The sequence below is a fragment of the Mustela nivalis genome, assembly GCF_964662115.1.
Source record: "Mustela nivalis genome assembly, chromosome: 15".
In the NCBI taxonomy this organism is placed as follows: domain Eukaryota; kingdom Metazoa; phylum Chordata; class Mammalia; order Carnivora; family Mustelidae; genus Mustela; species Mustela nivalis.
Window position 1 is genome coordinate 15,829,646 of NC_139034.1, and position 25,826 is coordinate 15,855,471.

Sequence of the window (25,826 nt, forward strand, 5' to 3'; positions counted from 1 at the left end):
CATTCGTATCCTCATTTCTGCCCTTATCTAAATTCTTTGGTTTAGTTTTACTTCTCTTGTTGCATTTTTTTTTTTTTCTGTTGAAATGGAGATGTCAGCTTGTCTCTCCCCTCCCCTCATTTATTCATTCATTCATTCATCCAGCCTTTATTACGTGGCTGTCACCCTGGACCCTGCCGTATGTGAAGTATTTTTTTCCCCTGGGAATTCAAGAAAAGAAAGGCAGCACTCAAAACCCAGATCTCTTGGGTGCTCTATAAATAAAACCCAAGCTTCATTTTTTCTTCCCTTCCTGCTTCTCTTCCAAGCTTTGCTTCTCTTGGCAGGTCACACGAGCCAGGGTGCTTTGGTGGCTACTGAAAAAAAAAATAAAGAGAGAGAGAGGGAGAGACAGAAAGAAGAAGTCACTGTGTAACTGTGCTGGGACCTTCAGAAATTCTAATGATGAAAGACAGCATGCGGGCCCTCACTTCCCCTTTCTGCACGGCGCAGGCCTGGGTGCCCGCCACCAGACGCGAGCAGTCCTCCCTGGGGAGCCCGAAGCAAACATGGATCAAGAAGCCGTGGGCAACATCGTCCTGCTGGCCATCGTCACCCTCATCAGTGTGGTCCAGAACGGTAAGGGGAGGTCCTCACTCAGAAGGGGGGCCAAGGGCAGATTTTGTTTGCCTCTTGCTGTAAAGTCAGGCTCACACAGGTCTCTGTGTCTGTGTGCACTTTGGCCCACTTTTGCCTTATTCGTTATTTGTTTCTTGTTCTTTGAATGTATCGGTGTGTGCCTGCCTTTGGGGTTTTCCTTCTGCTGGTATTCCTTTCACTTTCATGGTGGTAACTAACCGTGTTTGCAGAACCAGGTCAGCAACCTAGAGATTTTCTCCAAACCCCGATTGAAGTGTCTTGTGAGCAGCATTTGAACCATTAATTACAGTGACTGGAGACAGGGCAGGAGGCAAGAAGCCTAGATGGGGAAAGTAAAGTACATCTTTACTCAGACACTGGGCTTTGGTAAGTGGAGCTGGGCTGACTTCAATGCAGCTGGGATTATCTGTCACCTGTAGGCTTAAAAAGAGAAGAAATGTGAATTTGGAAGGCGGGAGGGAGAAATCACCTTACCATTATTTTATCTATGAGTTGTTCTTTTTTTTCCCCCTTGTAATACTTCCTTTTTTTTCTAACAATGTACCATTTTGAAGCATTTTTCCTATGCATGATATATTTACATAGAGAGAGGAAGCATTTTTCTTGTGTGGGGTTTGCGTTTCCATTAACCGTGCTGGCACTTGAAAAACCAAGTAAGGGACGCAGACCTGAAAAAGCCAAGACTGTGTAGAATTTTCTCTTTAGACTTCTGAGTTAAGACTGCCACAGACAGTTTTGAGAAGTATTGCCAGTGGCTTCATGTATTGTAGTTTATTAAGACAGAGGAAAAAAGAAGAGTGATTACTAAGGGCAGCTGCTGTAACCTAATGGTCATTACTGCATGTCCCCACACTGTCACACTTGGGAAACTTCAGTATTTAACCGATGTGGGATATCCTGTTATCTCCCCCAACCTTCTCCCAGCTTGAATGTGGACAAAGGCTTCGGTTTCGGCTTCTGAGCCCTAGAGGAAGGCTTCCCTGAGACCTCCCCACACCAGAGAGGCCCAACTTTGCATTCTCCCAGTAGGTTTCCTATATGGAACAACAGTTGGCCACTTTTTGACCCAAACATTTTCGTACTAAATCCACGCCATCAAGTTGCTCATGATGCTCATCACGGAGCCAAGGGATTGTGTAGGTTGCCGTTCCTCAAGCCATTTCAGTTTCATGCAGCGACCATGAGTGCCCTTGGTCTTGCATATCAGTCAGGGATTCATTTATTCAACCTGCATACGCCTCGCAGGACCCACCGTGCCAGGCAGTGTCCTGGCTTTATGGGGACAGCGCTGGTGCGGACCCGCCAGAAAGGGAAAAGATAGTGAGAACAGATGGCCAGCCATGGTCAACAGGAAGAATTCCAAGACCCTTCTGGTGTCTGTGGAGGCAGTTTTGCATGGGGTGGTGGGGGGGTGGGCAGTGATTTTTTCAGCTCTGTGTAGGGTCTTCCCTCTGGCTCTTCCCCTGATAAGCATCATCTTTGCCAACAATGCCAGTGGACTGGGGACCACTGACCTTCCCACGGCCTGTGTGGATGGGACTAACCTAGCTGGAGAGTTGGCGCTCACCCTGAGCCGCTCCCTCTCAGTGCAGAGCTGACTTGGGGGAGGCTGCCGAGTGTCCTGTTGTGAGTACAGAGTCTCTTCATCTCCCTGGAGATGCAGAACCCACCCTTGGTCTGTGGAGTGGGTCTGGGGCTTTTTCCCATAGTGGCAGAACAAACCCTGATTGGACTTGAAGAGGGATGGTGAGTTCCTAATTGGTTTTGGCAGTGAGATTAAGTCTTCTTCCTTGGTACAGTACGGAAGGAGAGATTATAGTTGGCTGAATGTCTGAGTCTTAACAACCACAGTCTAAGGGCTTTGACTTTTGACAGGCCATTTCAGATAGATAGTGACAGAACACCAGTGGCCTCGCTAATAGAGGTCCACCAACTGAGGAGTGGGATGGAGTCTTCCTGATGGGGAGATACAAGTATGGGTTTGAGTGGAGCTCCCATTGTTGGACTGGAGACTTTTTCAGGCTGAGCAGACCCTACATGGTAGCCACATCCTGTCCTCTGCCCTCCCCCACCCGCCCTGAGCCGCTAGGGCAACATGGCTCCAAGGGTGACTTTGTAGAGCTCAGGCACACCCTTGCTTGGGGAAGGGACAACCGACTGCTCTTTTGAAGCCGCAGAAGCAGCCTAGCCACCCTCCCCTCTGAGGCAGAGACCTCCGACTACCATGTGATGCTGAGATCACTGTGTGAGGTCTGCCTTTTATTTGTAACTGTAAAATATGCCCATGTCGGGGAACAAGGAAAATTCCAATGACTTGGGAGAGAACATCTGTGCTTGCTTGCACCATGAGTTTTCAGGTAAACACAAAGGTTCAAGTGCATGCCCAGAGCCTCTCTTTGCAATTCTAAATAACTGCAATGTTGTAACCATAGGTCTTCCTTACAGAGTTCAGAAAATATGCAAAACTGTGCCTCTCTCCTCCTGCCCTGCAAAATGTCATTTTGAGCCCTTCCTGTTAGTTTTAAGGAATATTTACATGTTGTTGCCAGGTGCCATAAGCTTTGTCTTTGTCCCGAGACAAAGAGGTCCTGTCCACCTGTGTCCATGATGATATCCAAGGTCTCTGTACCCTGTGTGAACCTCAGTTCCTGGGAAGAGGCCACACAGCCACGCCTGGGGGAACTTCCTCCTCTGACTCTTAAACATTCTGTAGTTATCAAGATCTTTGAACCTGGGGTCCTCTTCCAGCTTGATCCAGCAAAACACAGATTTGGAAGCACAGAACGAGTTGAAAATACATCGTTCCGAGAGAGCTGGGCCAGAACCACCAAAGCCTGGTTTCCCAGGGAGTAAAGATAGAGGCGTTTCCTATGAATAGCATTCAGAGAGCCTCCAGCTTCTTCTGCCAAGGTGCCAGCAGCGCTGACATGCAGCAAACCTGAAAAAACAGTTTTGGGGAAAGTGATTTCCATAGGAAGCCAAGCTAATGAGATTGAGAGGAGAGGGTGAGCTGGGGGGAAGGGCACTGAGCCTGGTGCATGGAAGTCTGAATGGCAATAGCAGAGAAAAGATGTCCTCTAGCAGGAGAGCTATTCCCACAGCCCTTCTGGTTGTAGGGAAAGGTGGTGGGAATTGGCATCATCCTCTCTCCTTCACTCTCTTCTCACCGTGAAGCCAAGAAGTAGGGGAAACATGATGGCCCCACAGACACAAGGGTTTGTGAGAATAGTGATAAGGAAGGATATAGAGCTGGTACTGAGCGCCTACCTTCCCACACCATCCCTGGTACTCCTATCCCAACACCAAGACTCCTAACTAATCTCATGGGCACCATATTGGAAGACCTTACAACCCAACCTAGGGTTGAATGGGCTCTAGAAACAGGACTCATGAAGTGCCCCAAAGCAGAAATCTTATTTATGCCATTCTCAACAGCTCCTACCTGAACTCTCCCATGCTAGAGAGCTCACGACCTACCTCGCTTGCTTTCTCCTCGTTGGGTGTCTTGAGGTATTATTGCCAACACAGAGCTTTGTGTTGGCAATAATGCCTCACTGAATCTTTGAAGCCCCTGGAATATACACTATTATTATTCCTGTTCTGCAGAGAAGCCATGTAGGGCTTGGAGAGGCTAGACCATTGGTTGAAAATCCTAGAGCCAGTAGTGGTGAGACTGGGATTCAAACCCTTTCCAAAAAGTAGATGCTTCTGCTGTGTATATTGCCTCAGATACATTTATTCAAATGCACACCCTTCGAGAAGTCCTACTGCCCTATAACTTCCATCCACTGGTCCTGTTTCTCTTCTCTGGAAAAGCTTGGTCTATGCTTGGTGCCTCTAGATTACGGAGTCAGCTATACCATCCTGCTTTCAGTGTACCACTTCTCAGCTGACTTGTTTTCCGGGGTCCTTTGTTGTTGGGTTGCCCCCTCCCTCCCATCTTGCCCCGTGCTCTTTAAGATGCAGATGATGGATGCTTGATGTCCAGGGAAATATTTCCTGGGATCCAGACAGCAATTCTGTGAAAATAATCATTGGCGTGTTATACTTTGAACACTTGTATCTGTCTGCTGGTGCCTATTAACTTTGTGCTTCGCTGAATTCTCCAGATCTTCTTATGCGATCCTGAGAAAGTTAGTTGGCTTCTCTGGCTCTCAGTTTCCTCAACAGAGATGTGGAGCTATGATAACTTCCATATGTGCTGGTCCGAGGCACTGTATAGAACACCCGAGCCAGCGGGGGCCTAGTGTGTGTGGTAGGTGCTCAGGGATGGCCTGCAGCCTTTTCTCTCCGTGTCTCTGGTTCTCTCTCTCTCTGGTTTGGCCTACCATCCACAGCTGGCCAAGATAAGCGTGCTCATGGTCTCTGCACGAGAGGTTTCTGTGACACTGTGGAGGATAATTTGGCGGATGGGGGGGGTGTGAGTAGGCGGTGAGGAGTAGGCAAAGGAATCCAAATGCTTTTAAGTTTAGCTATGCAGGAGGAGAGGTCCAGCCTAGTGGAATGGGGCAGACTGGCTTTAGTTTCATTTGATGGGTGGGAAAGATCAGAATCTGTTTCCAGGGTCAAGAGACGGAGGATGAAAGAGAGGGAAGGTTCAGGAAATGGGGAGAACACGGATGAAACAGGGCCGAAGGGGTGGCAGGAATGGGCTCAAGGTCACAGGTAGAGGGCAAGCCCTGGCAAAGAAGAAGGGGTTGGTTCCTCTGAGCGAGGGGAGAAAGAAGAAAGGCAGATGCTCAGTACAGCCCCGTGGTACGGCTGGTGGCAGAAATGACCTCTGACTTTCTTAATATCTGTGTCATGTTCAGAGGCAATGGCCGTCCCACTGGGTTCTGGAAAGGCAATAGTAAGAATTTTCTACTGCGTTCTGTGGTCCAAAGAGACATTCAGAATAGACAGATGTATATTTCCGCCCCTTGTGGCTGATGGAAACCCCGTGCTGAGCTTCAGTGTGACAGTAATAGGGAAAACACCACCCCCAGAGGCTCCCCCAGCCCCCGGACTTGAATCCCCAGCTGCACTGCTCCCCAGTGGAGTGACTCCGAGAGAGCTATCAGCCCTCCCTGAGTCACTGTGTCCTTGTCTATAAGGTGGGGACAGCACTGCCGACTTTGCAGCCGTGGTCGCAATGCCTAGTAAGGGAGCAGAGGTCAGGCATCTGCTGGAGAGTTGGCCGCTGTACCCTTCAGACCAGTGGCCCTGTAGCTCTGTTCCAGACAGTTGCTAGGGTGGGGCTGTACTTTTGCCCCAAAGAAAACCAGGGCAAGCTTTTATTCATAGACACCCTTGATAAGGCATCCGTTTGACATCTCTTTGAGGAAACTGATAGGAAGCTGATGAAAAGGAATCCTGTAAGATCCCTGATATTCTCAAAATTGGAGTAAAGGAATATCACAGGGCAGGGGGGAGGGGAGGAGATAGAGACCTTCATTCCCACCCCTCCCCCACCCCAGTCTATAGACAAACGCTTGAGATTCTGGCCCCTCGGCACCCCTCACATCCCGTGGCCATCCTAGTCAGCTCCCTCCTATTTTCCTTCTGTCGTAGACCCTGACCTGGCAAAAGACAGAAGGCTCTCTGCTTAACACCATTCCTCAGCTTACACCTGCCAGAGACCCCCTGTTGCTTGTGAGATGGGAATAAGTTCTAATTTTCTTAACATGGCTCTCATCTCCCCTCTGCCTGCTCTTCTGTCCACGGCTTGGCACACTGTGCAATTTTAACACAAGTGTTTTGTTCACTGTCTTATGGTCTGTCTCCTCTCCCACCCTTGCTGGCACATAAGCTCCTCAGGCTAAGGTTCTTGGTGCGTTTTGTTCTCTGATGCAAGCTAAGGGTCTGGCACATGGCAAGTAACAAAGAAAAATGTCTTTGAAAGAACAATTCACCATCTACCTCTTTGGCCTCATTTGTAATTCGGCCAGTTTCCACTCCCTGCTGTCGATTTCCCCCATTGTAAGCCAGACAGCAAACTTAAGACAGTTCTTGCCTCTGTGCCTTTGCACATTGCATCGCACTCGAGTGGGGTGATCTTCTCCATTGCTTCCTCCATCTCGTTGGCTAATTCCTTCTTGTTTGCAGATCTTACCCTAGAGGTCGCCTGTAGGGATTCCTCTGTGAACCCAACACTGAATTAAGTTGCTTCTTGGACCCTCGACGGCTTCATGTTCTCAGTCAGTTCTGTCTTCACGTGAATCACTAGAGTACAATTTCTGCTCTGTGTGTTTATTTCCTTCAACTGAAAGATCCTTGAAAGTGGGGGGCTGTGTCTTGGAGGGCTTCGCCATCACCAAATGCAGTAATTTGTAGAGATAGCTGCAGAATGAATTTTTGGTAAGTGACATTTGATGGAAGACATTTAGGCGGTTTGGAGGGCACACAGAGGGAACATTAAATGTTCTAGTAAAATAATGGGATGTGGGGCGCCTGGGTGGCTCAGTGGGTTAAGCTGCTCCCTTTGGCTTAGGTCGTGATTTCAGGGTCCTGGGATCAAGTCCCGCATCGGGCTCTCTGCTCAGCAGGGAGCCTGCTTCCTCCTCGCTCTCTCTGCCTGCCTCTCTGCCTACTTGTAATCTCTCTCTGTCAAATAAATAAATAAAATCTTTAAAAAAAAAAAAATGGGACGCCAGGCTCATGAACATGCCTGTTATAAACCAGATCCATACTTTTCCCTCTGCCAGGGTTCTTTGCCCACAAGGTGGAGCATGAAAGCAAGACACACAATGGGCGGAGCTTCCAGAGGACGGGAACACTTGCCTTTGAGCGGGTCTACACTGCCAAGTGAGTCTAAACCCTGATACTGCAAACCAGCAGAGTGGGGCCCTAGGCATCGGGGGCTCCTTGCCAGAGTGAAGACCACTCTCGAGGCTACCTGAATGTCTGGGCCAACCTTCAGAGAGCCACGGGAGGCAGAGTCCCCGGGAAGGTTGAAGCTCAGCTGGGGGTGGGAGTGGGGATGGCTTTGTGGGACCCTCTGTCATCTTCATAAGTGCTAGTGTTTAAAGAAAGAATTGGGCGTACCAGGGTTGGGAGTGGGGAGTCGTGCAATCGCCACGGCTTCCCCTGGTTCCAGAAACCCTGAGCCAGTGTGGTCAGAGTGTTACCAGTTTCCGGGGGAATTAGTCCACAGGTGCTACCATGAACCAACCATTACTCATTGGCTGGCTCTGCCTCTTGTGTCCCACTCAGTGGACATATGTGGAGGTGTGGCAGGACCTTTCATAAGGCCTGGTCTCCTTGAGCAACCAGAACAAGGACAGTGAGAAGGGGGGACCTGGGCAATTGGTTCCCCTTCCCCTTCTCATTCTTTACTTTTGAATAAAAAAGCTGCTTGAAGACACCTGAACGGTGCAGTGAAGGAGATGGGAATTATTTGGGATGCAAATCTGGATGGCTGTTATTCCAACGCTCATTTTTTCCTTTATGCAGAATGTATCTGAACAGCAGTTTCAGGCAGTGGCCTGTCTGCCTCTCTGTGCCTGTGAAGAGGAGGGGCTGGTCAGAGGGGAAGTCTTCAGCTCTGAGCTGGCTAAGGAGCTGGCCTTCCGTCGTAACTCAGAAGTGACTCTGAGGGCCCCCAGAGAGCTTTCCAGAAGGGCAGTTGTGGACACCTAAGGAAATCACCGCAGGCTGATGTCCAGGTCCCCTCACCCTGTCTGGGCCCTTCGTCTTTTGGGCTTGGGCCTTCAGGTTGCTCCTGAGTGTCCGCAGTCCCTCCAAGACCTCCCCCTCTCTTGGGCCCTCGTCACTGCTGTCCTCTTCTGTCCTCAGACTAAGCAGTCCTTACCAGGGTCACTCCAGCAGTCAGATCTCGAGGAAATCTTTTTCTGAACTACCTCCAGGGATTTTTTTTTTTTTTTTTTTTTTAACACTTGAGCCTTCAGTGTATGAAGTTAGGTTTCCATTTTGCCAGCAACGAAGAAATGGAGCAGGCCAGGCGGTTCAGTGTCTGCCCTTTCCCCCAGGGGTGGACTATCTCTGTGCTCACATCAGTCCCCCGGGGCCAGCCCCCAGATTGCAGAAGTGCCCTTTGGTGGTGGCTGCCCTGCGTCATTTGGAAGGGTGGTTTGGAAGTTCTGCAATGGTGTGGGGTTCCTGACAGAAGAAGTGGCCAGAGGGGAGGGGTGGGGCATTTTTGCTGCCCAGGGGTCCCCATGGTGTGGATGCTGCAGCCCAGCTCCCCCGATCCACGCGTCTTTACCACTTCATCTCCACAACAGAGGAGTGAGTAGAATGAGGAGAAGAGGGAGCTGTGGAGAGGTAGGAGCTCAGGTGGAGAAAAAGAATTTTCTGTAAGATGAAGTTGGCCCAGACAGCACTGTGGTTCTGTTACCAAGACCACTTCCTCCCCGACCCAGCTAGCAGCAAGTACTTGGTGTGCCTGTGGTGGTTATATAAGGGCAGAAAGACTGGGGATGCCCGCTACTTACTATGTGCCTGCAAAAGCCAGGGGCGCCTGGTCTGCTTGCACCTGCCAGGAAGCTACAGGCAAGGGGTTATGGGTTGGTACAGCAGAATTTCTTCTCCAGCAGTTGCTTGTCTAGAGACCTCCAAAAGCACCAAAGAGGGTGCGAGTTGAACCAGGGATTTGCATAAAGAATAGAACATGTACTTAATCCCACTATCTAAAAACTAAGAAATTAAGCTTTACTCAAGTTTAATACATAGTTTGAAAGTGGACTGTGTGTGTATTATACCTGTCACAAGGTTGTGTGATCAAATCTTCTGGTTGATGGGGTGTGAGATCATAAATGTTTCCAGACCATGGCTATTGAGAAAAACTAGCATAACAGGATAAATGGTGCTGGTGGACTGAAAAGCCCGATGCTTTTCAGGCTAAAATATGACTGTTGACGGATACAGATGGTTCCGGATTTGGGGGGCAGTTGGTGAACAGACATTTTAGTGAGGTGTGGCCCATCAGCTCCAACTTGGCCTCGGTTAATGGCCTGTTCCATCACCCGTCACCCACCAGGGCAGAACTGAGTCAGGGTTTGAGAGACAAAAAGAATCTTAACCTTGACTCTCTGTTCAGGTGTATAAAACACACTTCAAAGCTCTGTTCCCCGAGGAGGGAGCACAGCTAGAGCAAAGTTTGATTTCAGGAGGAAAAGCTCAGTTAACAGGTCCACGATTCTTCCCTACGAGGCCAGGCAAGCACAGGCTGTGGAGAGGAGAGGGGTCTCTGGAGAAGTGTAATTTTCTGACATGTGTTCCGTAGATTACCAGTTCATGGGCTGGTATCATCTGTTACAGACAAAGAAAAAGCTCTGGACAGCAAGACTTCTGAGAACTTTTAATGTACTGAGGAACATTGCGATTCTTGTTTCTCTAAGAAAGGGAAGTCTTTTTTTTTAAACTATAGATACACACCCCATTTTTTTTTTTTTTTTCTGCAATGCATTTTTTATCAAGGATTTAGTGTTTTACAAAATACATTTTCGGTAATGCCACCTTAATGTTCTTTCTCCTCTGCACCACTCAAAATCCCCCTCAGCCTCTCTTCTAAGTTGGGTGGGTTTGTAAATAATTTGAAGGTGGTAGACCTGCCTTGATTATATTAATGAGTAGTGATATAATTTACAATTATTAGTGATGTTTACTTAAGTTAATCCAAACTAACAAAACACTATGTAAGTATGTCAGTATCTGATTCCCAAAGGTGGAGAAAAATAAAAGGGAAAATAAGTGTCCTTTTCTCCATGAAAGCAGTGATAGTGTAATGCATCAAATTGAACGCAGCACAGGGAATTGTTGACAAATCTGGCAGGCACCTCAGAGTTAGACCTCAAGAAATGAGAGCCAAGATGGGTTTGTCATTTTTGTCTTGCAGAAAAAATGGCACAAAACTCTCTACAAAAGAAAATTTAGAATAATGATAATTTGTCAGCAGGAAAGACATTTCTACCAGGGACTGTAAGAAGGAAGACATTGGAGCAGTCAATAGCTACCAATTATTGGAAGCTCATTATGAGTCAGACACTGCTTCATCTCATTTTATTTTCACAAGCCAGGGCGGTAATTGCTAATGTCTCCCCTCACCTCTCCTAGATGAGGAAAACCAAGGCTCAGTGAGGCTAGGAAACGCACCCACATTCAGTCAGTAGTTGATTAGACAGCGGACCGAGGTTTCATGACTTTAAAAACCATGTGAGCATCCACTAGGCTCCATCTCCAGGGACAGCCTCGTCACTGACCAAAGCTACTTGAATTCAGCCCAGCGGCAGCCCTCTGTCAGGGATGGGCACCTTGTGTGGAGTTGTGGGTGGAAGATGTGTCAGAGATCCTGGAGCAGATAAGGACTGGTTTGAGTCAGAGTGAAACGGGACTCTGGGTATATTCTGGAAATCCAAAGGAGGAACCCATTCTCTTAAAGTTGGGAGAGATTCATTTAACTCCAGACAGACCACTGTTACTGGAGACCAAGGTGACTTGAGATAATAGGAAGAATGATTGAATGACTAAGTCAATGTCACAATACTATACCATTCTAATGAGCAAATTCCCTAGATAATTAAGAATTTTTAAAATAAATTTTGTACCACCCAGATGAAACCAGTACTTAAAAACAAACAAAATAGAAGCATGAGAATGAGGAGGCAGGAGAGAGCTTGGTATTAATAAATTTTCAAAGGATGTGTTCCCTCTTTTTCTTGAACAGGGAAATGGATCACATTCGGAATTCCAAGGCTGTGGCTTTGTGCCTCTGATATGTAGTAATAGATAAAATGCTTGTGCTCCATGCTGTATACGGGACCTGTTTATTCACTAAGTACTTCATCCCAAATAATAAATTTGTTCTGCCGCCTGAACTTCAGAGTTCCTACTGTGTCCACTAGACACAGTGAACCCCGGCACCTGGCAAGGCCAGCAGAGCTCTGCTCTCTCCCCTGTGCCTAGAGCCCAGGATAGGATACACTGCTTTCTTAACTTTAATTTCATTGACTTCTCCACTAGAGGATCTTTTGATCATCAGAAGGACATAAAGACTCCTGTGTCCAGGGACACAGCCCATCCTCTCTGGGTTGTCTGCAGGGGATGGACCAAGGGCTGTTCATTCCAGAGTTCTTGTTGGTAGTAGTGAGGCATGAGATGCTATCAGGCTGAACAAGAGTTCACAGCTGATTTAGGAGGAAAAGCATGAGAACGAGATCAAGGAGGATCCTGATGAAGGACTCTAAGGAAGGAATTCAGATAAAAGGCTGAATATATTTTGCAAATGGCATCTCTGCTTTTACCCATACGGTTTGAATTAAATTAGACCAGTGGTCTTCAAACTAGAGCATGCTTCAGAGTCTCCTGGAGGGCCTTGTTAAAACAGATTGCTGTCCCCCCCACCCCCCACCCTGGGAGGTTTTAATTCTGTGGGTCCAAGGCAGACATTAACATTTGCATTTCTAGCAAGTTCCCAGGTGCTTCTGACACTGCTGAGCCCGGCACCACACCTTGGGCACCCCCCCATTAGAGCATCAACTCTTAAACTTTATGTGGGATCTTAGAGCTACTATCAGTCTCTTAGTTTTTTCAGGTAAGGAAACAAAGTCCAAAGTAATTGCTTTGCAATTGACAAACAGCTAGTGGATGTCAGGGCAGGGACCGAATCCAAGTCATGTGCCCTTTCCACCCCATTGCTCTGCCCTCGCATCCTTTCATGCTTCCACGTCTTTGAAGGTTGTTTTTCCATGGATGTGTATATCGGTGATCCTGATCTAGCCTAACAGACCCGGTTTTAGAGCTGGCCTGAGCAGGATGTGAATCTTGACTCTGGTCGGTGGTGCTGAGCAGGTTACTCAGCTTCTCCAAATCTTGGTTTCTCATGTGAAAATGAGAGTCGCTGTGGTAGGCTGAATAAAAGGCCCCCCAAAACATTCACGTCCTGACCCCGGGAGCCCACAAATAGGTTCTGTTACATGGCAAGAAGGAATTAAGGTCACTAACCAGCTGACCTTGAAATCAAGAGAGTATTCTGGATTATCTGGGAAGACCCCAATGTAATACAAAGGTTCTTTTAAATATGGAAGAAGAAGGCAGAAAAGTTGGTGTCAGGAAGATGTGAACGGCCATCACTGTCTTTGGGGTTGGCAGGGGGTCACAAGCCAAGCAATGCAGGTGATCTCTGGAAGCTGAGGAAGGCAAGGAAACAGATTCTTGGCTGGAGTCCCCGGCAGGATTGCCGCCGTGCAGATACACCTTGACTGCAGCCTGGTGAGACCCACTTTGGACTTCTGACCTCTTCATGATTTGATTGAAGCCACTGACTGGTTCCAGCAGCCACAGAAAACGCCAGCAGTCACTCCTGTGCCCTCCAAGGATCGCAGTGAGTTTGTGGGAGATGGACCTGTAAGACAACAGCATGGTGGTTGAAGTGAGATGACAGCCCCTCCACAGGAGCCAGGATTGAGCCCCGCACGCTGCGATCGCACTGCCGGCCAGAGACCTTCCTGGGCACCAGCTTTTCTGAGTCGGCCCTTGTTTCTCTAATGCTTGTAGCTTACCTCTCCTTTCCCCAGCCCAGCCTGTGGGTCTGCGCTGACTTGTGCGGCTGACAAAGGTTTCCTGAGTTGAAGTCCTCTCCCCTGCACCCTCCCCCTAATTCTGACAGCCGCCACAGCCCTGCTGTCTGTGCTGCTCACTTTTCAATTCCAAGAAGCACTTTGGCACAGCCCGGAGCAGGAGCCCTGCCAAAATGAATCCATCAAGAAACCAAGTCTCCCGTTGGCTTCGCGGAGAAAGGGAATGAACGGATTCCAAGCATGTGTTTGCTTCGTCCCACTGCCCATTTCTGATGAGGCAGCCGTGTCTTACTGGTAGATGTAAGTGCGATTATGAATGGGGTTTGCGCCTCATATGTGATGGTGATTGTCAGTCTGGGGTCTCAGGTGATTTTCCGAGTATGCTGCAATAACATGTTTTCCGATTTTTCTCCTCCTTGTTTTTCTTTTTATTCTACAGTCAAAACTGCGTTGATGCGTACCCCACTTTCCTTGTTGTGCTCTGGAGTGCGGGGCTCCTGTGTAGCCAAGGTAACTGGGGCTTCTCTGTGGTGTTGTTCCCTTTCTGAATCGTGCATCTTGAGGGGGTTCGAGTGCAGGCTTTTTGTTGAAAAGACTTTGCCTGACCTCCAGCTCCGCCTTGTGAAGCCCGGTGAGGGGAGAACCCCCTGGGGGTGGTGTTTCTGGCACGCTGTGTCCCCAGCAGGAGTGGGTGCGATTATGCATGGCTAATGCCTGCTCCCGGTGGCTGGGTGAGAGCGGCTGTGCAGATAAGGGTGGTTTAAGGCTAAATGTGACTCAGAATCCTTAAGCAGCGTTCGCTCAGATACAAGGGCATTATAAATGAGAGCGCCTGAGGGATCTATTCTGAGACCGCTGTCGCTCGGCGTGTCTGCTAATAAGCTTCCAGCGTGGCGGTCCTCTGCCGGGCGTGTGTCTGCCGAGCTTCGGGCTGGATTCCAGGTCTGCAGCCTTCTCCCGGGTTATCAGCAGCCCACAGTCCCGACTCCAGCAGGTTGACTCCCAGAGTTGATTTAAAATGAAATGGAAACCAGAGTCCTGGGTTTGGGTTGTCTTTGGAGCTTGGCATCGCGCCTGGCAGAGGCTTGGTGTGACCCGGCCAGCTTCCACACCATGGCCCCGCAGGGTGCACACCTAAGAAAAGGCCACTCGTGTCCTCCGAGGGGCTAGGGGATCCTTATCATCCTTGTCCACTTTATAGAGGAGGTGGAGGGGATATCTCCCTCTAGTGTCTGTGAGGACACTTTGGTTCGGGGAGATAAGGTAACTTGTTCAAGGTCACTCAGTGAGTGAACGTGGAGCCAGGATGAGAGCCCAGGTCTAACTCCTGGACTTCTCGTAAGTATCCTTCTGCATTATTCATGTATCTACTGCATATACATTGAACACCTTCTACATGGCAAGCCTTGGGCTTGGACACACAGTGATAAATAAAGAGATGGCCGTGCAGCCCATGACACTTGGTGAGAGGAACCACAGGGAAGACCTGAATGGATAAATGATTGCCAAGAGTGAGAAGGGCCAAGAAGCAAAAGGATCAGGTACAGCGACAGGGAACGGAGGTGAGGGATGGCAGCAGAAACTCCTTCAGGGACACCATGTGGCCTCCTTCTGTGCTCCATAAGGCTGTCATTACTCACTATTTATTTACCACTATCTATCCTGAGTGAAAGAAGAAACACGTCTGGTGTAACTTGAAAAATCAAGTCACACTATGCCTATACGAGGAGTTACGATCACTTTTATGTCTTAGATGACACTCGATAGAGATGAATCTCGAGATGTTCTAGCTCGATTAATACACAGGGGGTGGAAAGGTGTTTTGGAGCCTTGAAACCACGCATTTCAGCCAAAGCAAATATTGGCATTGCTAGGGGATGAAAGCGTCAGTGAACCCTTTTCAATCATCGTCATTCTTTATGACTGTAGTAAATTCCTGAATTTTTTTGAACCTCAGCGATCCTTCCAGCCCAGATCCTTCACTTTACAGAGCAGGAGCCCAAGCCCCAGAAGGACAAGTTGCTTGCTCAAACTCAGATTTTTCGAGTCCAGATTCGAACCCAACGTGCCTTCCTGCTGTTCCGCGCAGCCTGGGTCTGCAAGGCACACTCTGTCCTCTGCAGGAGGGCAGTGAGCATAGCTGTTTTCCACCCCTGACTCCTGTCAGCCCTTGTTCAGTTTCGCGGCCCACTGAGAGAGAGACGGGCTAGTTAAGTTAGAGTGGAGCCGTCCAGATGGGCCAAACCAAGAAAGACTTCTTCCGGGGCAGCTTGTGAATTATCGCAGTTTTGTGACCTTCAGATAATAGCAGAACCTCATAAGTGGTTCCTTTTGTGCTTTACCTGGTACATGACACTAATATTTGGGGAGGCAAAGTGGAGTTGGGGCGAGAACACGGATCTGAGGAGGACAGACCGGAGATTGTTCTGAGGACACTTGTTGCTGGTGGTGTGACTCCTGGCTGTTACTCAGCTTTCCCCGGCCTCAGTTTCCCCATTTGTAAAGCAGGAATAATTGAGTTCCCCGGATGATTAAGTGAGACTGTGTGCATAAAGCCTCTGACAGGCTGCATGGCAGAGAGCAGACCGAACCATATACACCTACCAATGCCTGACTGTTTAGGATCCTCAAACATGACAATTTCCTACAGTCAGGCCTAATAGTAGGAGCCCAGTAGATATTACTATTGATGGTGCCATGCTGGTGGTGGTAATAGAGATTTGAAATCATACAAACATGGTTTAAAATCCCACCTTGTTAAAAAATAAAATTCAACCAGGTGAATTTTGAAGATCTAATTAGCTTTATCAAAGGACTCATGAACCTGGCAGTATCCCATCTAACAAAGAGAGAGGAGTTCCCAGGGGTTGTAAAAACGGAAAGCTTTTGTAGGAAAGAGGGTGGGGCAAGAAAGTTGTTAGCAAAAAAAAAAAAAAAAAAAAGGGCTATTCCGGGAAGCTTTCTTTCCCTTTGAGGGAGGGAGGGAGGAGTGTGTGGGAGGTGGGGGGGCGCTTATCCTGTAGATTACCTCATCTTCCTTTGAAGGAAGGAGAGAGCCCACATGGCCGATTACTTCACTGGCTCGCATCAGAACATTCGTGACTACGTGTTAAGACTGCATTTCTCAGGGAAGTTGAAACGGCAGTTAGCTGAGGAATTAAGCCCCGCTCTGGGGACTTGGCTTAAGTGATGCCATTTGGGGCCTGTGGTTTTCTTTTTAACAAGCTTTTCCTCGGCTCACCTGATTTTTATGAGTTCATTTAACCGTTTTTGAAAGCCAGTATGTGCCAGGCACAGAGATGATGGTTAGCAAAAGGTGGCTGTCCTCTTTTGGTCTGGTAAGCGACTCTGGGCAAACTGACTTCCTTGGGCCTCAATTTCCTCATCTGCCCAATGGGGACAGTAATGCACTCTTTATCAGGCGGCTGAGAGGATTGGAGACCCAAGGACTCAAAGAGCCTGGAGCAATGCTTGGCATGTAGAAAGTGTTCTGTCAACACAATTTGGCCTTCGAAAAATGCGGGCAGCTCCTGATCATAGTAGTTCTTGTAGGGTTGGAGTTTCTAACTCTCAGCTCCAAGGTTCAGGACTCCTGCTCCTCACAGTTGTTACAGGGCTAGAAGGCAAAGGGAGCCTTCCTATGTAGCGATCTTTTTCCTCCCCAAAGATTGATTTATTTATTTGAGAGAGAGAGAGAGACAGAGAGAGAGTATTTGTGAGAGAGAGAGAGAGAGCATGAGGGCACACAAGCGGGAGGAGGGGCAGAGGGAGAGAGAGAATCTCAAGCAAACTCCCGGATCCTGACACGGGATCAAGAGTTGGATGCTCAGCCGACTGTGTCCCCACAGCCTCTCCCATCCCCACCAGAGATCTTTTCTGAACTGGCTGCAGTTGTTCAGAAAAGGCTGAGCATTGCACTGCCTGGAGGCCCAAAGGGGAAGGGTATGCTGTTAAGAGAGCCAGCCTAGGCTGGGCTTAGGGTTCAGGTCTGGCTCTCCCAGGCCCTGCCCAGGACCACACAGACAGACAGACAGACACACACACACACACACACACCCCTTGACGATCTTACACATGCTCCTTGACCACTGGAGCCCCAGGTGTCACCTCTGGAATAGAAAAGATGATACTGGTCACATGCAAAGGATTCAAATGAGATGATGGGCAGGAAAACACTTTGTAAACTGTACCATGACGCCAATAGAAAGTAACAGTACTGTCACTTCTAGCCGTAGGCTTTTTGCTGAAGTCCCCATCAGCCCCAACTACCGGAACCCGAGGCTTCAGCTAGATTTTTCCACCAGTATTAGCTGTGCCATGACTGTGTTAATATTATGTAAACTTAGCACGTTCTGGCACCTGTGAAACTCACACTGGCGTCTCCCTTTCTCCGCTTAGTTCCCGCCGCCTTTGCTGGACTGATGTACCTGTTCGTGAGGCAAAAGTACTTCGTCGGCTACCTGGGGGAGAGAACTCAGAGGTAGGCCACCGGGACTGCTTCAGAATCAGGGTGTGAGTCATGCTTTTTGAGCAAGAAGAGCGACCACTCACAACCATATTCTACCTAAGATTTAAGGCTCAGGTGGGATCCCTTGGGGCCGGAGGGTGGGGGGGGGAAGGCTCAGTAGCATCCGTCATCCTTTATCCCCTGAATTTGTGGGCTCTGCAAATGCAGCTGGGGGGCTGGACTCGTGCCCCCACTAGCCAACTCCTCCACATGGTCTTGGGCTCACAAAGGATGCTTTAACGCCACGCGCCGCACGCGCATTCTTGCAACCCCACACCCTCTATGCCCTCCCTTCAGGGTCTGGGCCTTGAATGACTTTCTGTGTCTGGCTTCCCAAGGCCTCTGGGGAGTGAAGCATTTTATTGTTTGCCTCAAGAAACGAGAGCTCAAGCTTGCACCTTGTGAGACGTTCTCTTGAGTAACAGATCTTCCAGGGACCAGCAGGAAGAACGTTGCAAAAATAGTCCGCGCTCACAGGCAAAGGATGGAGTCTGTGAATAGCGTCCCCGTTGCATTGCTTATAGACGCTGCCAGACGGAAGGCTCCGGAACAGCACTTACATACTTTGACGACACCCGCCTTGGGAAGTCGGGATTTTCATAAAATAAATGAGGATACTTACAGAAGAGATGTTCGAGTTCTAGTCTGCCATCAGTTCCTTAGAATTCCTAAGGTACCAGGAGGGCTCTGAGAGGCAGGCTGGTTCTTACCAGTTCCGGGAGGCTGCTGCCCCTACGGGGACTCCAGCCTTCCCCTCCATTTCTCTCCCTTGTCTGGTTTCACATCCCTCTCTGTCTTTCACAATAGCACCCTTCTTTCGTGGTTAATGGGCTCTCCGCTCAGATAGCATCCTTCAGCGGTGACAAAGGCTCTGACATCCCGCGAGGTCGGCAGGTGAAAGCACTGTCATCTGGGGACCTTGGGAGCCTGTGAAGTTAAATGGCTGGGGTGGGGGGGGGCAGGGAGGGAGGGTGGGTTTGATGGTGAGCTGCCGCCCGGAGGATGGCTCTCCTTCCAGCAATTCTTTCCAGTGCTCATGTCTTCTTCATGCCTCTCTGGTGGCGTTCGAATGTATCCTCGAAAACCACAATTCCATTATGTCTCTTATCCTTATCAACACTGTCATAAATGATGTTCTTTCTCCTCTTCCACCCTGGAAAACCTCTATTCTGCCTTTGCCGGGGTGATCACCTGTTGTCAGGAGGTGGAGGAGAGGTGGAGTGTCCATCAGTGAAATCAGCGGGGCGGGGGGGGGGGGTTCTGCTCTCTTGGGCTGCCTCCCTGGGCCTCCCTGTCTTCCTCTCCAAAGTCTCAGGGGTCTGGCCCAGGCCCTGTTCTCTTTCTCTGTCATCACTTGCCTGAGATCTTAATGTTGCTTTAATTCTAAGACAGTCTGTGGAGCATGACAGAATGTGTTCATTTACCCACGGGCTCTTTTCATTTTCAAGGTAATCACTGCTAGGGAACGAACCGAGGTGGCTAAAATAATAAGATAGAGACTTAAAATCTTAGAATGATTCGATTTCCCCGGAACCTCATAGAAACGTGAGTGGCCTAACCTCTAAAATGCTGGCCCGGTGTTTCCCGGGAGAGATAGGTATGATGCCACCAGCCCCTGTACCCTGGTCTGTGTTTATTAGAGCCTTCTCATCTCTCCTGCATGCGTAGCCTTTGTTAGTCATCCATCATGGCTCCCTTTCCTGTGGAGAACAAACATGGCTTCACACTACTTCCGAATACAGGGGCCTGAGCTATTGTCATCAATAGAAATGATAGGTACCAGATGAAATGTCTAATGCTAATCTAGACCAAAATATAGCTTGAGGTCCACCTCAAGCCTGAGAGCCTCGGTCGCTAGGTCCAAGGGGATTTTTCAATTCTGCCTTCTGGAAACTATGAACTGATACCCTTCCTCTGTGGATTCCACTGTGGATGTCTACCTCTGTCCTTGGGCTGTGTCACACTTGGACTGTGCAGAGGCTTTTACCACCTAATGTCTTCGGGATCTGCTTATTTGTTAGGCTCACCAACAGAGGAAGATACTGCTCAGCGGGACCCTGGACCCTTCCAGGAATTTCTCCCTTGGGCTCACAATCATCTTTCGCTCCTCTGTAGAAGTTGCTTTGGCCCCAACCGCATCAGAAGTTCTAGTGTCCTTTTTGGTCCATTGGGTAGGCATGGCATTCCTTGATATACCTCCCTCAACAAAGCTTCTTCCTCTTGGGATTATGTAGTCCCCTCCTTTGACCCTCCCCACCCTCCCCAGAAGTCTATGGCTCCTCGTCTCCGTCCTACATCCTACTCCCCGACCCTTTCTCCCTGTCTTGATTAGGTAGTTTGTAGCATCTCTAGATGCCGTTAAGGACGAATTTTAGTTTCTTCCTCTTTCATTCTAAGCTACCATCTGGCCTAAGTTCAGTGGCTGTTTGGCATTAAAGACTACTTGCCTTTTATTATTTACCTTCCCTGGCTGGCACTAGGCTGCCCTCTCTTCCTGTCCCTCAGAGGGCAAAGACTGGCAACGCTTGAGACCAATGAACTCAGCTTAACCAACTCCACCTTCCCTGATTGCTTACTCGGTCCTCATTCACTCCCCATCCGTGTACTAAGTACTGACCACCTGCCCACAGCGAGGTACTAAGTCATTTTGTTGAGATGATAATGAACATGACAGAGGCCCGGGGGCTGCTGGAGTCAGGGGCAGTACCCCAAAGACTAAACCTATAGAAATAATTAGGGGCACAGTTTTCAAAAGTGCTGTTCTATCGAAATCATTTTCCCCCTTAGTGTCAACATTTTAGAATCCCTGCCCTCCCTTCCTCAAATATGGACCATGGGGTTACTTCACCAGAGCTAGACTCCTGGGGTGAGTCTAGGGATATCAAGGCTGGTGTTTCTAAAGTGAAACCCACCAACCAATGACACCAGAATTGCCTGGGATGTTTGTTAAAAGCACAGATTCCTAGGCCTCACTCTGAACTTATGGAATCAGAATCTCTGGGGTGGGAGCCCAGGGAATATGCATTTTTAACAACTTCTACACACAATTTGGTAAACACTGAAGGCTATTCATGCCTCTTTTCTAAGAGTGATTCATTTGACAAAAATGTATGGAGGGCCTGATTTATTGGAGGTATGTGGGTGAACAAAACTGTCAAACTGTAAAACTGTGGGTGAACAAGAAAAACTGTAAGGCCCACGACAGAAAGATACTGCCTCAGTATCTTTCTGTCATGGGCCTTACAGTTTTTCTTCACTTTAGAAGTTATCAGGTTTAAAGTGGCATTTCTTTATTGAAAAGAACCTAACTGTAAAGCCAGAAGGGACCATAGAGTTTTCTTCTCCTACCCACATCACGTATATATTTTTGTGTGTGAGGCAGGAAAGGTCAGCAACTTGCCCACAGCAGAGAGCTGGGGCTGGAGCTCAGGTGCCTTGAGTTTGGGCTCACCTGTCTCATACCACAGCTCCTTTTCCTCCAAGCTTTAGGCACCTTTGAGAGGGAACTGTTTGTCATAAGACCTCTTTTATGTTTTCATGTAGGTTTTGTGTGTGTGTGCTGTGTGAGTGTGTGTTGGAAGGGGGGATATGTTTGCTTCAAAACTGACCACAAAATCCTAGTCTCCAAAAGCTGAAGGAGCCCTCAGGAAAGCAGAAGGAGCAGGGCTGTAGCCTCACACAGACAAGTGTGAATTCCCACTCTGCCTCTTCTTGGCTGTGTGACCTTTAGGCACATTGTTCAACCCATCTGCTCTGTTTTCCCACCTGGAAAATAGGTTAACCACATGCCATGGAGTAGGTCCGAGGGTTCAGTGAAGTCACAGATGGAAATGGCCTGGTCCCTCAGATGCTTAACTTCATGCTGACCTTCCCCACCCCATTTAGGGGGAACTATGTATCACCTTTTACAAACAATAAAAGAGATGCCTTCAGTTTCAAAGTCTGATTAGGCAGCAGGTGGCCGGCTCTTCCTTCTGCACTCTCCTGAGCTTCGAGCTTCGCCAGAGCCTGGGGCAGGTCCTTCCGTGCGCACCTCCCAGAGTCACAGCCCGTCTCCAAGTCTGACAGACTGAAAAAGGAAGTCCATGAAGTGCCAGAGCTGGGGACCTCCGTTCACCCTTCCTAGCCCGGCAGGTGACGCGCATGCGCAGAGCTCCTGCCTCCCGCCCCCTTCCCATGGTCTGGGGATCGCTAAGGTACCACGCAGCGGTCTCTTTGGGGGCGATCTGCCCCGAGACCTTTGAAAAATGCTGCCCAAAGTCAGGAACACCACAATTTCAGCAGCAGGCACTGCCATTTCATCCTTCACCACAGATTTATCTCGAGCACGTTCCGAAACAGCTTTGCAAATCACTTTCTCTTGTTTCTGTAATGAGCATATGGTGGCCTCATTCATGTGAGAAATCTGAGCCACCACAATATTTGACTTTTCACAATTTAATTTCTCTGAACCCTCTGTTCTCTGGCTAGATCATATCCCTTACTTAGACTCTGTGACTTCCTTATCAGCATTAGCAGGTAGCTGTCTGTATTTGTCTGCCGGGAACACTATGATGGAGTACCACAGATGGGGGGCTTCAGAAAACAGAAACGGATTGTTTCACTGTTCCGGAGGTTTGAAATCTGAGATCAGGGTGTTGGCTGCCTCGTTTTCTCCCGAGGCCTCCCTTCTCAGCTCACAGACGGCCATCTTTGCCCCATGTCCCTACATGGTCTTCCGTCTGTGTGTCTGTGTCCAAACCTACTCTTCCTAAAAGGACACCAATCCTTTTGAGTCAGGGTCCCCCTCGGTGATCCCATTTTACCTTAATTACCTCTTTAAAGACGCTGTCTCTAAATACAATCATGTCCTGAGGTATTGGGTTAGGACTTCAACATATGAATGGGGGGGGGCACAATTCAGCCCATAACACTCTCTTGAGGAGTCAAATATTCTTCCCAAATAAAGAGACAGAATGTCTCACTTCATAAGCATGGCTGTAAACAGGAAACCAAGGAAAGAAGAACACAGCTGGCCAAGGAGCAGCGGTAGGGGCAGCAAGCCTTGCTGCTCAAGCTTTAATGGCCTGTGAGTCAAGGAGGGACGTGTCCAAATGCCGATTCTGGTTCAGTGACTCTAGGGAGGGACATGAGATTCTGCATGTCCAAGAAGCTCCCAGTGGATGCTGCTGGTCTGTTGACCACACTTGGAGTAGCAAGGAAATTAGATAGTCAACTGCAGAATGGTTTTCACACTCCTGGCCCAGGAAAGAGATGAGTTACAGCATGAACCTCTGGGGTCCAATTCCAAAAGATACAATTTCTCACATTGAACCTGCCTAACTGTGCTCTCTCTTGATTATGTCAAAAACCAGGCTCAGCAGCCCCGACTCACCTGTTTAGCTGAGCTGGCTGTTCTTGTTGAGCGGTCTTGATTACCAAAGGGTCCCCTCGCCGGGGTCGTTACTAACAGCCTTAACGAGCCATTTGGCTGGACTTCCCGAACATGCGAGTGCTGGCACAGATGGAACCAGCCCCAGCGGTCACAGAGGATGGAGCAGAGGGAGGCCTAGGCAGCCGCTATGTACAATTAAGCGGTCTCATATCACTGGGGAAATGCCTCCTGACCCCAGCTGCTGATTTGCCTAAGCAGTTTAGGATTTAGAGCCTTTGAGAGAAGAATATGAATGCACTAAAACAGCTCTTTCCCCTCCATTCACTTACAATGTAAGAGCCCGTCTTCCATGGTGAAGGGCCCCACTCTCCTTAGCGGGGACATAATGGTACTCCCAAGCAGCCTCAGGAGCCGAGCCTGACCTCTCAGACACCCAAGCACCTTTTAGATACCTCCAGCCTTATTGGCTCACTGAAACCAGTATCCCTCCCATAGAGGTACTTAGGTCCCTCGTTAGAGCCCACTGCCAGCACGGCTTCCCTGGTACTTCCTGGAGCGGAAAAGCCGCAAGTCAATGGGGTTCCAAATCCTTGGTCAGCATGCCTGATGACCAGCTGACAGAACGCTCCGCCTTCACACTGCGGGGAACTCGGGAGAGCACCGAGAAGCTGCCCAGCAGAGCTCTAACCGTGATGGGGTTTGGGGTCTAGTCTTTTTAGCTTGGTTTTGAAATATATTCAGTGACGAATAATAGTGGAGAACTCCCATTTTTCCTACGAAGCATATAGAGTAAAAGGAACTCTAATTTAAACCCCATGTATCTCAAAGACGATAACTTTTTTTTTTTTTTTTTTTTTGAAATTGGTGTCATTTTGCTGCTTCTACAGTTTTCTTTCTCTTCTAGCACGCCAGGCTACATATTTGGGAAACGAATCATACTGTTCCTGTTCCTCATGTCCGTTGCTGGTGTATTCAACTATTACCTCATCCTCTTTTTCGGAAGTGACTTCGAGAACTACATAAAGGCAGTAAGCACCACCATCTCCCCCCTGCTTCTCATACCCTGACTCTCCTCCGAAGGCAGGGTCGGCGCTCTCATCGGATCAATACCGAAAGTTGTCATAACTCAGCCCTTGCAAAGCTGTAGCTCCTCTTCAGACAGCTGTAAATCTAATGGCCATCTGGACTCCGCAGCTTGAGTTAACCGTGTTTTCCCTGGAAGAAAATACCTTTGTGTCCGCCCTGCCCCTTGAGAATGGCAGTGGCCCCATTATTTCTTATTCTGACCAGTTACTGTATGTTTCTTGACTTAGCTGGCTTTCTGAAGATGTTTTGTGGCTGCACTTATGTGTTCCTAAAATAAAATGCAGAGGCATGTTTTAGGCTGCTGGGTGAGTCTTTTGTGGGTTTGTTGCTACATGTGAACAATTGATCTGCTTTCCTCACCCTTCATATAATAATAGGAAGGACACTGTTTTTACCCACACATGGGGCTAGAAAGGCAGTCATCAAAATGTCAACTCTGATTATCTTGAGGAGAAGGGATTTGGGGTCAGTTTTACTCTGTGGTTTATATCTTCATGTATTATTTGAAGTTTCTTAATGAGCAACTAAATAGCACTCAAAAAAGAACTGGGAGAGATGGGGTACTTGGGTGGCTCAGTGGGTTAAGCCTCTGCCTTCGGCTCAGGTCATGACCTCAGGGTCCTCAGATGGAGCCCCACATTAGGCTTTCTGCTCAGCAGGGAGCCTGCTTTCCCCTCTCTCTGCCTGCCTCTCTGCCTACCTGTGATCTTTCTGTCAAATAAATAAATAAAAATCTTATACAATTTTTTAAAAAAGATTTTTAAATTTTTATTTATTTGACAGAGAGAGAGTGAGGTCACAAGTAAGCAGAGAGACAGGCAGAGAGAGAGTCCGATGCGGGACTTGATCCCAGGACCCTGAGATCATGACCTGAGCCGAAGGCAGAGGCTTAACCCACTGAGTCACCCAGATACCCCAATAAATAAAAATCTTAAAAAAAAAAAAAAAAACCAGGAGAGACACGGCTGAAGCCTGGCCTTTTCCAGGAAACCTTTCCTATCTCCAGGTTGGCCTAGTGTTGCGCTCTTGAACTTACAGCACCCTCTGAACATCTCAACCGCAACAAAGCCATATTACAATATAAAGAAGTTTATTAGCGTCTGTCACCCTTCCCCACTAAATCATTTGTTCTTGAATATCTCTGATGTCCTATTTATTTTGCCTTTCCTGTGCCAAGCTTGGAGACTGTCACATAGCAGGCATCCTGTCTCAAGCTATTTTAGAACTCAAACAGACGTCCTGTAAAGTGCTATATTGTAGAGGACAGTGGGGATGAGTTTTATGGGATTAAGATGTGTTTTCTTTCAATGCTTTAATGGGATAAATTGTGGATAAATGCAAAAAAAAGAAAAGAAAAGAAATGAAAAAGAAAGAAAGAAAAAGAAAAACAACCCAAAACCAAAACAACAACAACAACAAAAAAAACCCATGCTTTCCTTCCTATAGGAAGGAAACAGACATCTTAAGAATCTTTTGTCGACTTCCTTAAGAATCCTCCATGTGCTGCATGAGGATTAGGTTGGTGTCTCTACATGCTAGAGTCGTGCCTAGCACCCCTCATATCAATTCAGTTTAAAATGTGCTGGAACTCAGTGCCAGAGGCTAGGATAATGTCAGGCCCGTGGTGGGGGGCCCCAGTTACCAAAAAAATGAATAAATGAATGAATGAGTTCATAAGACACTGACTGGCGATATTTAATAAAAT

At 48.3% G+C, this 25,826-nt stretch overlaps 1 protein-coding gene across 1 annotated transcript; it reads left to right on the forward strand.

Moving 5' to 3' along the window:
* Positions 1 to 388: 388 nt before the first annotated feature.
* Positions 389 to 24,423, forward strand: ALOX5AP (arachidonate 5-lipoxygenase activating protein). Its single transcript, XM_082700658.1, has 5 exons — positions 389 to 618; positions 7,323 to 7,422; positions 13,594 to 13,664; positions 17,553 to 17,634; positions 23,940 to 24,423. The coding sequence occupies exons 1-5, from the start codon at positions 549 to 551 to the stop codon at positions 24,100 to 24,102; spliced, it is 486 nt and encodes a 161-aa protein (XP_082556784.1). The 5' UTR covers positions 389 to 548; the 3' UTR covers positions 24,103 to 24,423.
* Positions 24,424 to 25,826: the final 1,403 nt, after the last annotated feature.